This window comes from Rhinopithecus roxellana, chromosome 14, assembly GCF_007565055.1.
Source record: "Rhinopithecus roxellana isolate Shanxi Qingling chromosome 14, ASM756505v1, whole genome shotgun sequence".
In the NCBI taxonomy this organism is placed as follows: Eukaryota; Metazoa; Chordata; class Mammalia; order Primates; family Cercopithecidae; genus Rhinopithecus; species Rhinopithecus roxellana.
In genome coordinates this window covers 5,147,212-5,166,279 of record NC_044562.1, presented here as the reverse complement: position 1 = coordinate 5,166,279, position 19,068 = coordinate 5,147,212, and the positions used below count along the sequence as shown (strand labels likewise).

Below are 19,068 nucleotides of genomic sequence, written 5' to 3'. Positions count from 1 at the left end.
GCACCAGTACTTCAAAAACTGTATCTATGTTGGATTATTTAGTGGCAGACTTAGCATATGTTTAAGGAACAAGCAAAATACAGGCAACAGACATGGGGAAAAAAAGAATAATTAAACACTTTAGGCTTTCAAAACTTTTTAAAGTAGTCATGAAGAAAATTATTTGAACTCCCTATCTTCATAACAAGGTTTAACTTTTTAATGGCAAATAAGTAAAGAGATGGGCCATGATAATCCTCTCAGAGGTCAGGTCCTCTAAGGTTGTAACTAAGAGCTTTGAAAGGAATCAAGATTTTTGGGGCAGTTGAAAGTGAGACAGAAAGCACTGGCCCACTTTTAACATTGAACAGGTTTCCCCCTAACCCCAAACAGATTAGTGCATCTCTTTATCTGTCAAGGAAGGAGAAAGGATTTCATTTTTCAAGCTGATTAGAAAGTAAAAGTTACTTTAAAGGATAATCACAGAATATACTTGTCTTGCATTGCAAAAGAATCCAAAGAGATTCACATATTTCAGCTCCATAGACTAAGAATTTCACATAAAATAAGCACAATCGGTGAGATAGAATCAGATTTTTAAAGGTATTATAGTAAATAAGGCTGATTTCTACTGAGAAATCTCTTTTAGGCATTCACTGAGCATTGTTTGCAAAACTTAATTCAGCAAAATAAAAAGTAACACATTTAGGAAGAATTTTGACCTTCGTGACTTTCACAGAATTCTCTTTTTAGGAAGTACTTGAACACATCAGAAGTCAAAATTTAATCAAACCAATTAAAATAATAAAGGTACTTTTGGGAACAGGCATTTGCTTTTGTTAGAAAAATATCTGCAGTGCCACAGGGGACAGATGATAGTTCAGCTCCTCATGAATGAACTACTTAAATTAGTTTTTAGCAAATAGGCCATAAAATCGGATCAATTTTAATGATTTTTTGCTAATATAGCATTTTTGTCTTTGTTTTTTGTTTACTTATCTGTTTTTAATAGAAGGGAGAAAGAGTAAGAGAGGCATCTCCAATTTTGTGGAAATATCACAATATCACTGTGAAAAGAACATTCTCCAATATAGGAAATATACTCTAACTTTTATGACTCATTGCAGCTCGACTTCACAAGAAATTTTCAATATTGCAAATCTTGGTTTCCTTTTTGTATTATTCCTTTCATTGTATTACCTTAGGAGCATTTTCTAACAAAATTGTACTTACTTGTCTGCCTTGAATGATAGCATGTCTATTTTTTCCTTGATAGTCCACTACTCCCACATAGTCCAAGTAAAGATCTACCCAGTAAACCAATTTGTTGACTAGGTCTAGTGCCAGTGCAGCTGGCTGCTCTGTCTTTGAATCAATTATCCTTGTTCTGTTCATCCCATCCATGTCACATCTCTCCACTTTGGCGACATTCCCGTAGTCAGTAAAGAAAAGTTTTCTGTTGAAAGAAAACTAAATGTTAAAGCGGAGGGTGGGGGAGGGAAGCACATTTGATGGAGCCATCTGTAAAAAACAGAACTTTTTCTTCTAATTTATTTCAGTGATTACATCTGTTAGCTTCCCATAACCATTTCCATATAATATCACTCATAAACAGAGAAATCTGCTAATGAATATTGCAGGGCATAAGGGAGCAGGTTAACCAACAACTGTAAAATGTCCCCAAAACGAATGATTATAGTGGGTTTATTTTTGTATTAGGAGAAATGTTTCTTTAAGCCTCATACAGCTGATGGACATCGACCACATTCAGTGTAAGCTTCAGAAGTGAGCCAAATCACCAGGCCAGGGCACGTGAGCTATCAGCCTTTATCTTCAACCTGCCTTTCAAATTGCCTGGTAATGTTTGTCTCCTATAAAAGTTATTATGCGGAGCTCAATGATGCTGTGAGTGGTGGAGAATAGCAAACTGGAATGGAATTAAGCAGACCAAAAAGCAAATGTGCTCTTTGTAGCAACAGAAATAAAACATAAATAATCAATTCCCCACCCAAAAGTATCCCTAATTCTCCCAAATATTCCCAAATCACAAAATTGTATTTAAGAAGTATAGGTCATTTCTTCTCATTTTTTCTTAGTATTTATTTTGAAGAAAAGGCTGAAAAGCAATGTTGACCTCTGAGACAACAAATTCTTTCATGCAGCGCTAATGGTGTCTGTCAAAGTTTAAAATGTAACTCCAACACCTCAGTGTCTAATATTTGATTAGTATTCACTATGTTTAGTAAACACAAATCAATTTTAATTAACCTGACAATATTTAACAAGATTACCCACTCATGAGACTAAATTACATTTGTAAATAGAAGACCATCTTGCCTTGACTTAAATATAATCTCAAGAATAATGCGATTTACAGTGACTGAGCAATATTAAGATTACCTAGAGTATAAACTATTTGATTTTACAAACTTGGTGAATTAGTTTTTAGTTACTTTTCTCAACATACTTACATTATCTAACAGTATGGGCTATCTTTCAAGCTTAAACATGTTATTTAAACTTTAACTTTAATTTATCTCTCTCTGCTGTGGGAGACACTAATTTTTAAACATTAGTGCATACTATTGGAAATAGTACAAGTTAGATTGTATTGTAAGTATATATTTCCCCAAATGTTCTTGAAAGATCAGTTTATCATAAGTTAAAATTAATTTTTTCAAGTTCTATCTATTTAGGTGAAGATCTTTCTATTCTAGTGAAGAATAAATAAAAGAGCACATCCTGCAGTTTCATTGTCATGCTAAACGATCAAATCACTGCTTGGCATGCACAAGTTCCCTCTCCCCCTCCATCTCTCTCTCTCTCTCTCCCTACTTCCTTCCTTCATCTCTGCTTTCTTCACTTATAAATCAATTTGTTCATAGCTATTCTGTTTCTATAAGGAGTACCCAGTTTCACTCTTATTTACTGTAGAACAGTGTTCATTATTTTTGCTACATGAAACTTTTTCTCATAATGCCCCTCCTTTTATATATATTTTTTTCTCACTAGTTCATTTCACAGCAGTGAAGAGGAGTTGGTGTGCAGGTGGTTTGACTTTGGGCATGGAGAAATTAAGGTTCTGGCTATCATGTGACATGTAGAGACTACGTTTAGATAGCATTATGAAGCAGGCAATTGCAGCTGTTTACATAGCACTTAACAACGGGAAAGGGGAGTCTGAAGAGGAAGCCTTCTCTAAAGTCATCTTGAGATGACTTAATTGAATGAGATCTCCCGACCCCTGAAAAAAAAAAAGAGTCGTCTCAAGACAATCAGTTTCTTAGAGAAATAAGAGTAAAGGAGGTCAGAAGTTAGCAGTAACACAGATGTTCATAGACATCTAAAAGAGAACATTTTCAGAATAAAAAAATTGAGCGGCTGACTGGGTCAATCACTTTACAAAGCAAAAAAAGAAGAATATAGATTAAGAAAATGTCACTGAATCTGATATTCAGTAAAATACTAGTAATTTTTGCCACTTGTGTTTGGGAAGTTTAGTTATGGAGGAGGAATATAAAGCAGGTGATGATGAAGGAGTTCAGAAAATATAAGTTATTCTTTCAAGAAATTTTTAATTGATTTTGACCTTCTATTGCAAGAATGATGCAATTGATTCCCATATTTTTTTCTAAATCATGATAAAACTGATTGAGATAACTCTCTAAGTTTCTGCCAAGTATGAAAAAAAAACACATGTAAATATATGACTGATCAAAATTGAACCTTCTCAGACTTCCGATTCCTGACTATGATGAGCTTTATTCACTCTTAATTGAAATGCAAAAAATCAAAGAGTTCTAAAGAATAATAGCAATATGACCATGAAGTCACTACTATTGAGTACCTACAGTCACATAATAATATAAACGTTTATTTGTGTGCTTGTTTTTAGCAGTGCTTGATTTTAGCTTAAAATTTCGTGTTACAGAGAAAGGTTTCATTCCCAGGGCATTCTTTAGTGGAGGCATGGCTGTATTATAATTGGTAAACACAAGCTAAGGTTTTTAAATATTTAAAATTCAACTATGTCATTTGTGATATAAATGTTGTTGGGTTAAAAATCACTCTCTTCTTTTCTATAAAATACTTTTCCAAATCATAGACAAGCAAATGGTGCTCTGCAAACTCCACGATCCCGTGGATACTTATGAGAGACAAAAGTACCAGATAATTTGTATTTTACAGATGAAACAGGTTCAAAGCCTTTATGGTTAGTCCTTGCCAGAGGCATAAATGTCACATATTTTTGAAAAACTTGTTATTTGGAATTTCAAACTTACACAAAATTTTTAATTTTGAGGAATAGTAGAATGAATGCCTATACCCTTCACCTAGATTCGCCAGTTGTTTACATTTCATTCTGTTGGCTATTTTACACACTCATTGAGCCACTTCAGAGTAAACTCTAGACATCATGACTCCTTATTCCTAAACACTTCAGCATCCATCTCTTAAGAAGGTTAAGAAAGACAAGGACATTCCCTTGCATAACCACAGTATATCTCTCGTAATCAATACCTTTAGCAATGTGTACAATGTATAGTCTTTATTCAAATTTGCCTTTTTTTTTTTTTTTTTTTTGAGGCGGAGTCTCGCTCTGTCGCCGGGACTGGAGTGCAGTGGCCAGATCTCAGCTCACTGCAAGCTCCGCCTCCCGGGTTCACGCCATTCTCCTGCCTCAGCCTCCCGAGTAGCTGGGACTACAGGCGCCCGCCACCTCGCCCGGCTAGTTTTTGTATTTTTAGTAGAGACGGGGTTTCACCGTGTTAGCCAGGATGGTCTCGATCTCCTGACCTCGTGATCCGCCCGTCTTGGCCTCCCAAAGTGCTGGGATTACAGGCTTGAGCCACCGCGCCCGGCCTTTTTTTTTTTTTTTTTTTTTTTTTTTTTTGTATTTTTAGTAGAGACGGGGTTTCACCGTGTTAGCCAGGATGGTCTCGATCTCCTGACCTCGTGATCCGCCCGTCTCTGCCTCCCAAAGTGCTGGGATTACAGGCTTGAGCCACCGCGCCCGGCCTCAAATTTGCCTTTTGACAGATAATGTTCTTTATAGAAAAAATTTCTGATTCAAAATCTAATTCAACATCATGCATCGTATTTAATCATCTTTTCCTCTCAACTCCTTTAATGTTGAGCAGTTCTATAGCTTTGTTTTGTTGTTCATGATGTTAGTATTTCCAAAGAGTAGATAGGAGTTGTTTTGAAGAATATTCCAATTTGCGATCTGTCTGATTTTTGTCATGTCATAATTAGATTATGTTATGCCTTTTAAACCAAAATGCAATGATTTTGCACTTTATTGTTACTACCGCTAGGGCTTAGAAACAGTGGGAAAGCCTATGATCCACCCCCAAAATTACACAAAAAAGAATTACGATGGTGGTTTGGAATCCCATTCATTCCACCATATTCGATATTTTCTGAACACTTAACTCTATAATAAACTTCCAGGGTCTTACTCTCTTTTTCAGCATGTCCTCCCACCAGGAACTAAGGGCCCCCAGTTTAGCACTCTCCCTGGAAAACTCATGGTAGGTTGTGGAGACCAGTCCCAATTCAGCCCTATGCCCCATTCCCTTTAGGATAGCAGTATTAATACTTTTTTATTTTAATCTCTCTTTGTTCTTACCTGTATTATCAACTTTCTTTTTGTTATGCAACAAAAAAGGGCATTGCTGTTCTCTTGTTCTACATTTATTTTTAAATGTCATTCTAGTTTCCACTAACAAAAATTAATATTAAAAGAAACCAAAATTCCAACAACTGTCTCTCTTTCTAAGATGTTTAACTATTAGTTCACAAAAGAAAACATTTCTTTCAAATTTCCAATTATTCATCCCATTTGCATAATTCAGCTTCTCTACTAAACAACATTTTATTGTTTTGGTATCATTATCCCATCAGATATGGGAAACTGTTTTTGTCTGACATCTTTGTGATTATATGAGCAGCCTGTTTCACTACAATCATATAAGTTTTATACAATTGAGGATAGTAAGAAACTTTGAGTATTATTGGTAAACTTGCCTAACATAAATCAAAAGTCACAAAGGGAGCACTCATGGACAGTGACAGAGCACTGTGCTTACAGAGTTATGGCACCAATCATTTCTATACTTTAAAGGAAAGAAATTGTTACACATACTGATATCTTAAAGCATGTATTTTTTTAGCTGATAAAAATAAGAATTACTTTTGCCAGTGATATCCATTTTAAATAATGCTTCTGTAATTTAATTCAAAAAAATCAGAGAATTTAAATACATCAAAGTTCTGTCCATGTCCTTTAACTGCATAGTCAGTCCCTGTCCTGAACTCTTAAATGTTGGTTATAACTTACTGATAGAATTTAGAAATTTTCAAAAGGTTCTCAAAATGAAATGACTTATCATTCATTTTTAACTTTAAAAAAAGCTAGGTTACACAACAAGATTTTTCTGAAATGAAGTTAAAAAAACAAGGTATTTTACATAAGATACACAATGGGGACTAGCTAAGAAGGGAGTAAGACCTAAGAGTAGGGGGCTGGGCGCGGTGGCTCAAGCCTCTAATCCCAGCACTTTGGGAGGCCGAGACGGGCGGATCACGAGGTCAGGAGATCGAGACCATCCTGGCTAACACGGTGAAACCCCATCTCTACTAAAAATACAAAAAACTAGCCGGGCGAAGTGGCGGGCGCCTGTAGTCCCAGCTACTCGGGAGGCTGAGGCAGGAGAATGGCGTGAACCCGGGCGGCGGAGTTTGCAGTGAGCTGAGATCGGGCCACTGCACTCCAGCCTGGGTGACAGAGCAAGAGTCCGTCTCAAAAAAAAAGACCTAAGAATAGGGAACCATATATTGCTATGATTAGGGTCTGGCAAACCCTCCATGTTTATTAATTATGTCTTTAATGAAGACAACTGCTTTCCTTTTTATTTCAGGAAAGTGATACATATTTTCCTCAGAAAGGTTTGCACTATGAACTTCATTTTTTTCTTGTTTTTATAATAACAATGTTATCCAAAAAGCATCAATAGTAATACAACCTTATTTTTTATGCCATTGTACCTTGTACAAAAATTGAAAAAAGAAAGTAATTTTCCACATTATATAGAGTAATTGAGGTATATTTAGAATTAAAGTAGGAATATTAAATATTTAGCATAGCAATTCTAAAATGCAATTGCAAATCTGAAAAAGTAATGAGTCTTTGAAATAAGAGGTTTAAATTCAAATTCAATTAGTTCCTGCCGCTTAAAGCATGTGGATAATAAACAATTAAGCTATTTTGTCTGTCTAGCTAAGACTATTCAAGACAGTTATTTATTGATCTTTGCTTGTTTGGGGATTTCGCTTTTGTTGTTTGAAAAATCTCTCTTGTGCTTGGTTTTCAGTTTACACATAAACACACAGAAATTAAACTTGACATGTGGACTCCCACTGACGGCTGGCTATTCTGTATTCTGGAAACATTTCCACTAGTGATTCCTCCAAAAGTGTGTGTACATGTATTGGATATGTCAGACAATGTGGCTGACCCTTTCAACAACCTTATTTACCTAAACCTGCCCCGTTTAGTGTTTCTGAGAGGGGCAGCCCTATGCGCAATAGTATAATCCCATTTCTCTCCTCCTTCTTCATAATTAGACCAAGAATGAATGTGGGATTCCAGTGAAACCAAATCATAGGCTGAGAGAAGTCACTAGGACCTTTACTCTCAATAATCTGAACCGCAAAGTATGGGGTCCACCTGGTGCACAGCTGCTGTAAAATAGGTAAGGTGAACTGGTAGTATGGGAGGATGTGAGAGAAAAATCCTGAAGCCTGTGTATCAAAGTAAAGGGGCTATGAGAGGCAAGATGAAAAAAGCCATGTCTCCCTTGATTGAGGGATTCTCCGGGCCCTAGGAAGTCCATCTTTACTTCCTGTCCTTAGGTCTATGAACACAGGGGATTATCTGATTCCTCTCAGGAAAGAAATCTGTATTTGAGCTAACTTTGGTAGATTTCTATACTTGGAAGCCAAAATGCCATGACTAAACCCTCATATTACTTAACATTCTATTTTAAGATTCAGAAAAATTGTGTTCTAAAGATTTTGAACAAAGCAAACATTGAAGCGGCATCCTTGTCTTGGCTAAATACCTGGGGTTCATAGTCTCACACCAAGGGAATCGAGGACGCAAACATACAAGAAGTGGGTTTAGGAATGGAGGTTTACTAGGCAAAGAAAGAGAAAGGAGAATAGCTCTCTCTCCTGTGAGAAAGAGGGGTACTCCAATGGGCCTTCTGGCCCACAGCAGAGTGCACAACATTTTATAGACAGGCTTGAGTAGGCAGTATCTGATTTACATAGGGTCCAAAGATTGGTTGGACCAGGTGTGACGTTTGCGTAGTACCAGAGGAAGCTGGCCACCCCACCCTAATCTTATTATGCAAATTGGATCTTTGCCTGGCCAGGGCCATGCTGTCTACTCCTGACTGCACACGTGGTTGGCAGAAAAAAGAAAGGAAGGAAGGGAGGGAGGGAGGAGAGAGAGAGACAGAGAAAGAGAGAGAGAGAGAGAGAGAGAGAGAGAGAGAGAGAGAGAGAGAGAGAAATGGTGTTCCCATTTTGAACATGCCTAGTGCCAAGTAGCCTTTCCTGTTGGCACAGTTGCCAGCATTCACCCATACAAGCTTACAGCTTGCTTGTCTATGTCTGCAGCTTGATTTTACAGGCTGCTCATTGTTAGAAAATAAAATGATTTGGGGTTACTTTTCATTAAAGGGAAAACCTTACCAAGGGCTTCCTCACCCTCACTATCTGCCTAAATAATTTCTTTTTCACTCCTATGTATCATTCTACTTTAGAGAATATTTCATATTAAAATTTTAACTCTAAATTAAGGACTCATTTTGTAATCTTCACAAGTAAACCTCATAACCCTATTTTGGCACTGAGTCAAAATGCTATTTATGAAGAAATACTATTTTGGCCTAAACTGAAAATATCTTAAATCTTTTCTGTAGTCACTAGAGAAAATATAAGGAAGAAGAACATTAATAATGAGCAACAATTTAGAAAAATTATTTTTACCTCTTTTAAATTCAATATATTACTCAAACCACAGATTTTCAAATGTCATTCCCCAATCAAGCTAGCTGAACTCTGGTGAATACAAATGCTGGCCATCCTTATCCCCACTTCACCCCAACACTGCCTCTCATTCACCTTTTTATGATGAAAGCAAATTAACCTTTTAGGCCTTTCTTTCAACTTGCCTTTCATTTTCCATAACCTGAGACCCAGGAGTTAACTGACACTATAAAAGTAGAGCACTAAAAGTGTGGAGAAATAGAAAGATTTGTACATTTTTATTATTATTTTTTCTTTTTATCCATGTCACGCAGATATTTCATCAATGTCTAACATAGTTTGAAACATGGTGGGAAAAATGCTTAACCATCTCCTCTCCCTAGATTGTCATTGTCTGAGGTGGAGTCTAGGCCCTATCAGCAAGAGAAAGGTTTGTACAGCTTGATTTGTTTATGATCCATCACTACTTCCCCTTCCTTACTCCACATCCCTATTCTCTAAGAAAAGAACAACTTGGTTTATGTTCACTTGCTCATTCCTGTCACCCATGGCTACACTTCACTGCAGCTGCCACATCTAACTGCCTAAAAGGTAATGACACACTGACCTAACATTTTGACTGTGAGGCATCCCTCATTCTTAGGCTGTAATTGAAACTCTATAAACCCACCTCTGTTTTAGATAATATCAGGACTAAATCTTGCAGCATTCTCACCCTTCTTTATACAAGTTTCTGCTTAAAGTGTAGGACAGGCTAACATTTTGTCCACTGATACAAACCAACCTCCCCTCTTCCTACCCCAACCCTTCTGATCTGCACTCAAACTTTCACTCCATACTCAAACTCCATAATATCATAAGATTACACTTTGAATGTTCCAGAATATTATGCTCAAATGGTAAAATCCACTGCTTTCTGAAGGTCTCACAAACTGGTTGTATCACTGACAGCACCCATCCTTGAAGAATCATCTACAATCTTCTGATTCTTGTATGTCATTATTTTTATTTCAGTAACCAGATTTCTGTCTTTTTGACCACTCTAAACCAGGGAAGTCAGTATCCCATAGATATTGATATGTCTACAGGGTAAGTAATCCAAAATTTTATTCTTTGTTTCCTTGGCCTCCTCTGTGCCTATGACCTTTTATTTCCAGTACACTTCAACCACAGATTCCCATGGTGATAAATAGTATGCTTTTTGTCTTCACCAGAAATGACGTGTCTTCCCAACCACACACAGAATCTCACTTTTCCGCTTGACTGTATGTTTAACTATCAGTCTCAGGTACTCCCATTGCAACACTTTTGAACTTCATTGAGACTCTGTTCCCATTGACTCTCTCAACTCTCTCACCAACCTTCAACTTTTCTTTCTCATTCTTTCTCCATTGTCACAGCCCTTTGATTCACTTCACCTCACATCTCTGAACTCCAGAAGGATGGTCTTGCCTCTTTCTGTCTGCAGAAATTAGAGCATACAGAAAGGCAAATCCTTTGTTTTCTTACAGCCCCAGCTAAAATCTATCTATTTCTAGGTCAATTATTTACTCCTCTCCTCTTGTAAGACAGAAGCAAGCATCCTCTCTTTTTGTTTAGTCCAATGCAGGGCAGAAATATACACCGAGTCCATCTCTTTCTCTGAGACCTGGCTTCAGCAACTATTTCCCCTTTCTTCTGCATCTTCAACTTCTCGTTTTCTACTAAATATCATATTCAGTATACAAATTTGCTTTATTATCATTCTAAAACCAATAAAAATTTTCTCTTAACCTTAAACCACCCTCCATTTATAGTCCTTTTTCTCCATGCTGTATTTACATCCAAACTTCACTATAGAATTTTTCATATACTTTATTCTTCCCCTTAAGCACACTTCATGACACAATGATACATCATCCAACCTTACCATTATTATTTTTTTTTTTTCTTACAGAAGTTACCAATTATTTTTATGTGGTTAAAACAATGGACTTTCCTCAGCTTCCTTTTATGGCCTTTCCATAGCATCAGGCCAAATTCATCACTTTCTCCTTCCTGGCATTTTTTTCTCTCTCTCTCAGCACTCTCTTGGTTTTCCTCCTACCTGACTTGTTTTTCCTCAATTACTTTCTCCACCCCTTCTTTCTAGATCAGTTCCAGAATTCTACTAATGGAGTACTTCAGATTCAGTCTTGGAATCTTAGAATTCTCTCATAGACAATCTTGATTGTTCCCATGACTTTCACTAATATTACAATAACTCTCTAATATTCTAGGCTGTCATCCAAATTTCTAACTCATAAACACAGTTGTTTTGTTGACACTTTTGCTAAGATTCTTTTGTATATCTCAAATGTAACACACCTAGAATTAACTTCCTGCTCTTTCTCTCCAAATGTGTTCCTTCATTTTTCTCCATTTGGGCAAAAAGCGCTTCCTTCTACCCAACGGTTTATTCCAGAAACCAGGCATTTATCCTTCATACCTTCTACTGTATCCTCTACGTCCAACTTATCACCACATCCTGCCAGTTATATCTTCAATGTGTATCTCAAATCTGTATATGTACCTCTTTCTCTGCTCCTCTTTCCTAAACCAAGTAACTGTCATCTGTTGCTTGGAAATTTACACAACATCTGTTTCTTAAGCCAGTTTTCTTATCCTAGTCAAAGAGAACACATTAACATGAAAAGTAGATTATATGTTATAAACCTTCCTATAGCTGCTGAGAGAAATAGGAATCAAACCTTACATTCCTAATATTACTAACAATGGTGAGCATGAGCTGGTTTCTGCCTCTCTCTCCAGTTTCCCCTAGTGGTATCTTTCCTCACTCCTAACACCTTGGAAATCCAGTGGTGCTCTTCTCTATTTCTATTACTTTGGCCATCTTTCTGTTCCTTAAAAAATCCAAGCATGTTCTTCCTCTCTGCACTTCATATACATTTTCCCTTAGCCTAGAAGTTAATGTCTGCTATGCTTTTCCAACCTTGGCTTTAGTTTTCAACTTAGATGTCAGTTCCTGTGAAAGACCTTTTCTACTTTTCCAATATCAGTTAGATCTACCTGACATAATCTTATGATATTCTGTGTTTTATAACACTAGTTCCTATTTTACTTGCATAAAATAGATATAAACACATATAAAGTTGTTTAAAATCTATTAAGCAGACTACAACATCCAAGAGGCCATATATTTGCTTTATTCAGTATTATATGCTTAGGACTTAGCCATATGTCTGCACATACTAAGTTTTCTCTCTCTCTCTCTCTCTCTCCCTCTCTCTCTCTCTCTATATAAAATACATATATATATAATGTTTTTCATCTGGCCTTTGACAGACTTTTTATAAATATCCTCATATGGGAATAATAAGATATAAGACTCAGACTTGCAGTTAAGCTAAAGGGTGAAAAATACACGTAAAGCCATTCTAGCATAGAAAAATATGTTTTCCAGATTATCCAGCATAGCTCACTGGAGTTATATTTCAGGTCTAAATTACTAACTAATCATAAATTATCACTTTGTTCAGTTGTTTTCATTGTCCTTTTTGCATACAGTTCCCTTGGAGAACTTGTAAGGAGTAACGATTAGTTTGGGTTAGATTTGAATATTCCTTTATCTAGCCAATTTTCATCTTTAATGACGTTTCTTCAATATTCACTTTATTTTACCTATGATATCAGACTATAATAGAACTCAGATGTATTCCTAAAAGGCTTAGACTAGCTCTCAAATCTAGCACAAGTTTTGCTTCTCTGTTTACTTTATATAAGCAACCTGAATTTTAAGAATATAATACTGTACCCTGTGAGGAGGATGGATTAAAAGTGTTGGGTGACGGAAAGGGAGATTCCAGTTTGGTAGTTATGCACTAGTGTAGAAAGTAGAAATGGAAAAGAGGAGAGAGATTCAAAAAATAATTTGGAGTCTGAGTCAGGACTTCATGATTAAAACTGAATAGAGACAAGGATTTCAACTGAGAGCAGCATTCCAACATAATATTAATTTTCACATAATATATTTTAATTAGTGTTCCTTCATATTTTTCCCAATAAGTCTACCTGTTTTATAAGATTGCAGGGTATCATTCCATTTAATACAAATAATAGAGTTTATGTTTTGGCATATTACTTTTCATGACCAAGGGCAGTGCTATCTTAGGACCCCTTCAGGGATCAGTTTTCAGGATACCAGTAAAAGCTCATGCTCGATATACGTGATTCATGTGGACCAGTAAAGTATTTGATGTAATATATTAGAATTCAAAAGTTGCTCTTTGAGATATATAGAGGTGTGTAACCTAATTTCTGCACTTAAGGAAGCCCTATTGGCTTGTAAGGGCATCATTCTGAGTTGAAATAACACAGATGACTGTCTCAGAAGCAACTAAGGTAAGTATCCATGAAGTTGTGGACTGCTGAACAAATCTGGTTCACTGCTATGCTAATTACCAGTGAGCTGAACTGTCAATTTCCATTTCAAACTCCTACTAAATGGAGGAAAACAGTGTTGAAAAATGAAACTTTAACTACAGCACAGCTTTCTTTTATATTATTCATTGTTTATACTTGTGGACCCATCTCATTTTGATGTTGGAACACACTGTGCAATAATATTGCAGTGGTAATAAAAGCATATGATTCTACAGATTAAATCACACTATAGAAAGATCAAGATTTCTTTGTTCAGTGTTCACTGTCCTTGCTGTGAGGGGCAAATGTACTTAGAAAAAAGTAAGGCAACAGTTCTGTAAAACAATACTTCATGCTGATTTTATCTAAATTTCTTGGTTTAGTTTTAGGCAGGAGTGCAGTATCAAGCTCAAGCTAAGTGTTTAAGACTAAAAAGGCCAAATGAAGCTGGTGAAGGGAAACAACTGTCCTCACTCCATTGGCAAAACATGCATTTTGATAATTGCAGATGCTTCTAGGCCAGGGTTTCTTGACCAGGATGAGCTTCAGGGGTTCCATCAACAACCAGCTGTGTAGGGCTGTGTTGGCAGGTATGCCAGCAATTATGTATTCCTACAGGTGCATTTTTCTGGCAAGAGGATTAATACTTGAAAAGGTAAATGTCCATGCTCTAAAATCATGATTCTTAAACTTTATTGTGCATAATAATCACCAGGGGAGCTTGCTGAAATCTCCAATTCCTATAATCACTGTGGTGGGAAATTTGGCAGTATCTAACAACATTAAATATTCATTTACCATTTGATCCAGCAATTCTTGTTTCTAAAATTCATCCTGAGCTTGCATCTTAATAAATAAGAAACAACACATACACTAAGTTATTTATTGCAACCTTACTAATAATAGCAAAATATTAGAAACATTTTTTAACCAGCCCTCCCTTCTCTGGCTGTTTATTAATTTCTTTCCAGAAAACTAGACCCTAGTTTCTGAGACTGCCACAGGGAATTCTAAAGCACCTGGCCTCCACCTCTAGAAAAAAATACAAAGCAAGACCATTGAGGATACAGATGCTTTTGAATTTATGAATACTCAGGGATGACTGAGATGGGTAGCTCTGCAGATTGTTAATTGACTGACAGGTGGATGTAGTGTCTAGTAACAAGCTCTTGTTAGTCTCATAATCAAAGAATTTAAAATAGTAGGCTAGGCTGGGTACGGTGGCTCACGCCTGTAATCCCAGCCCTTTGGGAGGCCGAGGTGGGCAGATCACGAGTCCAGGAGTTCAAGACCAGCCTGGTCAATATGGTGAAACTCCGTCTCTACTAAAAATAGAAAAATAATTAGCCAGGCATGGCAGTGTGTGCCTCTGGTCCTAGCTACTCAGGAGGCTGAGGCAGAAGAATTACTAGAACCCAGGAGGTGGAGGTTGCAGTGAGCTAAGGTTGTGCCACTGCACTCCAGGCCTGGGCGACTGAGTGAGACTCCATCTAAAAAAAAAAAAAAAAAAAAAAAAAAAAAAAAAAAAAAAAAAAAAAATGCAGGCTATGCAATAATGGTAATTTTGTCACAATTGTTGCAATTTATTATATGTAGGCCAATTAGTTTTTCGAAGAAAACAGATTGTTTCAATCACACTTGGATTAGAATTCTTCCTGGAAAGGTCTTAGATTATTGTTTGCTGCTCAGTCTTCATGTCTTTATTTTTTTCTAACATCAGGTTCTATGATACTCAGTTTATGTGTTAATTTGGCAAGGTACTCAAACACTAATCTAGGTGCTGTTTTGAAGGTATTTCGCATCTATAGTCGGCTGCCTTTAAGTAAAGATGATTATCTTCAGTACTTTGGTGGGCCTGATTTAATCCTTTAAAAGAATTTAAGAGCAGAACTGTGATTTCCCTAAGGAAGAAGTTCCATCTGTGGATTACTGCATCAGTTCTTGCCTAAGAGTTCCAGCCTCCCCTTCCCGATTGCCTGCCCTACAGATTTCAATCTAGCCAGACTCCTAAGTGCCTAAGCCACTTTCTTGTAAGAAATCTCTCTATATTTATTTATCTTACTGGCTCTGTTTCCCTGTTAGAACTTTGACTAACACAATATCCAAAATTCTTTTGGAGACCACTTCTCTGTCAGTTTCTGTCTACTTGATTTGGGTAAAAGTCCAATCTGAGTCAACCTCAGAACTTGAGTGACAGCTTCAAGGAGGAATGTATTTTTTTTTTTTTAAAACTATTGGACCCAAATGAAATTTGAGCCGTTACATTTCCTTTTTGTTTTCTAAGTTTATTTGGATGAAGTTTTCTAACACAACTAAAAACTACTTATTTTATAAATATACATGGTTGAGGGAAATGGTAACTGGATCACCTACCATCACTCCAAGAGAAACAGAAGTCAAACGTTCTACTGTCAATAAATGCATTGAGGCCATTCTAAATAAATTGTATTATCTATCATGAACCTAGTAAGAAGTATCTAACATTGGCATTCATTGTAAAATGGAAAGTGCTATGATTCGAAATTTCAGTTTGGAGTATCTGTCCAGTTCATTATTATTATTTTTTTTCTTTAAGAAAAAACTCTGCCTTCTCCCACAGAATTTCACTCCTGCCGCCCAGCTTCATTGACATGGCAGAACCTTTCACCCCTGCCTCCTTTTCCTAGCCAATTAGACCAATGGTGAATGACTAGCCCTGCGGCATCTAATACATTAGTTGGACTGAGTCAATCAGCTTATTTGACTTAGGTTTTTAAAATTTTCACACAGAGAGCTGGAAGTGGTTGATGGTTTGAACAGACACATAAAGTAAGGGCATCGGTCACTGTATCTGAGGCATGTGTAAGTGCAACAGAAAAAGCCTGCCAAGAGGGAGGGAGAGAGAGAGAGAGAGAGAGAGAGAGAGAAAAGAAGCAAGCATGAAGAAAGAAGTGTTCTCTTTCTCTTAGCTCATATATAACCTTTGAATTGTCCCAGGGAATGTGTTAAGGCTGCTATTAACCATTATATTAAATAGTGGGTCTACTAACCAGCATTTACAAATGGTAAACAAAGACTGCAAATAATGCTGTCAATTAAAAAAAAAAGAAATGATTTCAAACTGTAGTGCTAATTGTAGCAAATGAAAATAAACTCCGAGTTAATGCTGCCCTCTATATTACCATGATAAATTCTCTTTTCTCCACCTTGGATAGTGAGAGTATTAAATTATAATAGAGACCTAGGGAGATAAAGTGCTTTGCCCAAGATCATGCAGATATGTAATTACAGGGTTTGGTTTAAAACTCCAGGTCTCTTAATGTATGGAAATGTACTATACTCAGTTTCCTCCCAATATTTTTCTGTTCTGTATAGTATCATGTACTTATAAACCCACACTGTCTTATAGTTCTATTTATATTGAATTTTAACTATCATTTAGCAAGTATAAAAAACAAACAAATAAACAAAACCAGTATTCAGACTTCCTGCCTTTCATTTCCAATTAGAAGGTAAGAGCTCTGGGAAAAGGAGTCAGTTGTCTCTATAGCACACAAAACATTTTCTGTATCTAATAAACACAAATGACAGCAATAACAACACTGCGCTTTTGAGTTTCTACTGAAGTACTGGGACCACTGAAATAACTGTAGGCAGAGCTCTAATGTGCTGAGAGACTGTGAAAGGTCAATTGATACATGTGCATTATTCATCAGTTTTCCTACATATGTAAATAAGAATGATAGCACGCCTATGTAAAGTGCTACAAAATTGCTAACTGAAAGTGAGTGCAACAGATGCACAAGTCTTTTATATTTGAGCACACTATAATAATTCTGCAAGCAATAATGCTCTAAAAAGCCTTAATCTTTCTTTAGTTTCCTTCCTTCCCTTCCTTCTCTTTTCTCATCAATAGATAAGATCAACTTTTCAAAGACAGCCCTATTTCAGTTAGAACTTATACTAGTCTGTATACAAATTTGCATAATCATTAATAAATAGTAGTTAATGTTAGTGCACTGGATTCAAGAAAATTTTATGAAGACTATGTAAAAACCTTGTCAAAGATGATCTCATTGATCATGAGGTATACTGTTAGGTTGGTGCAAAAGTAATTGTGGTTTTGCCATTAAAAGTAAATCGTTTTGAATCCAGCATTATATTCTAAGCAATTTGAGAGGAGGGACTACAATCTTTGTGGAATAATCCTAAAGATATAAATCATGTCCAATTTTTAAAGGACTTGCTCAATAATCATTGTCTAAATTTTTATGCCAATGTGCTCCACTGATACGTGTCTAGTGTCAAAAGGAAATAGCTTGACAGAAATAGTTTGTTTCAATAAGAGCTATATGCTAAACAGAGCTCACCCTTTTGGAATCATGATCAACTCACATTCAGGATGTAAAACTCTACTGGAAAGCAAATAGATTGGGCACATAGAAATTGATCAAGAATGCAGCACACCAACATGGCACAAGTATGCATATGTAACAAACCTGCATGTTGTGCACATGTACCCTACAACTTAAAGTATAATAATAAAAAATAAAAATAAAAAATAAAATAAAATTGGAATCATCTTAGAAATATGTTAGACACAAAATATGACAGTAATTGTTTTCTTTTTATCTTTAACTTTTGTGTTATTTTCTGATTTGTCAATGATTTCACTGTAAATTTGAGTACTTTTTGCAATTTAAATAATAATTTATACATTCTTAAACAAGAATACTAATGATAAAAAAAAAATTGATCAAGAAGCCCTTAATAGTGGGAGGATATGGAGAGCAGACTGTTGGGGATCCTAAGTTTATCCCTCTCTGGCAGGCATTTTCTGTTCATGCCTTGATTTGTTTGCTCATGCTTTGGTGTTTTCTCTGAAATTCTAAGTTCCACTGTCTGGTATTCCTAACTTTATGTAGTTAGCAAAATCTTACTGATTTTGCTTCTTAGTAGCAGGTTCTGTTTTTTTCTGCATCCTTATAGTTTTGGTTCCAGCCTTGTGACCCTGTCTTTAGCTCCTTAATATTATTTTGTTTCAGAATCTGCTTTTCCTGTCTTAAAAGTAAATAATATTCTATTTCTGATTAACCTTGACATTATAACTTAAAACAACTCCTTGAACAAATGTGGTAGCATATGCAAAAGTAGTGTAAACTTCAGAGACAGTTATTCATTTATTCTTTCATTCATCAAATAATTATTGAGCATCCATTTTGGTAGGCACTGTGCATGTCAGCCTTGGTAAAAGATGGTGCATACAAAAGACACAGTCAGACTGACCTGTGTTTTAATTTCAACTCTGTCTCTATTTCATTCTGAGGAAGTTACAGTAGTACCCCCATATCCTGAATTTCACTTTTGGAGATTTCAGTTACCTACCGTCAACTGCAGTCCACAGATATCAAATAGAAAATTATAGAAATAAACTTCATAAGTTTTAAACTTCACACCATTTTTAGCAGTGTGATAAACATCCTGCTCTTACCTGCCACGGATGTGACGCTTCCCTTTCTCCAGCATACCCACTTTATATAGGCTACCCGCCCATGAGTCCTCTCAGGTAGTTAGAACCACAGGCACACACCACCATGCCAGACACATTTTTGTAATTTTTGTAGAGATGGGGGTTTGCCATGTTTCCCA

The 19,068-nt window shown here is 36.3% G+C and overlaps 1 protein-coding gene across 1 annotated transcript in view; it reads right to left on the bottom strand.

Annotated features, from left to right (window-relative positions):
- The window catches only part of LRP1B (LDL receptor related protein 1B), a 2,016,348-nt gene that overhangs the window by 886,120 nt on the left and 1,111,160 nt on the right, over nt 1-19,068 (bottom strand). The window contains exon 8 of the mRNA XM_030916410.1: nt 1,213-1,435. Within this exon, the coding sequence (XP_030772270.1) occupies nt 1,213-1,435 (223 nt within the window). The remainder of the gene's footprint in view (nt 1-1,212; nt 1,436-19,068) is intronic.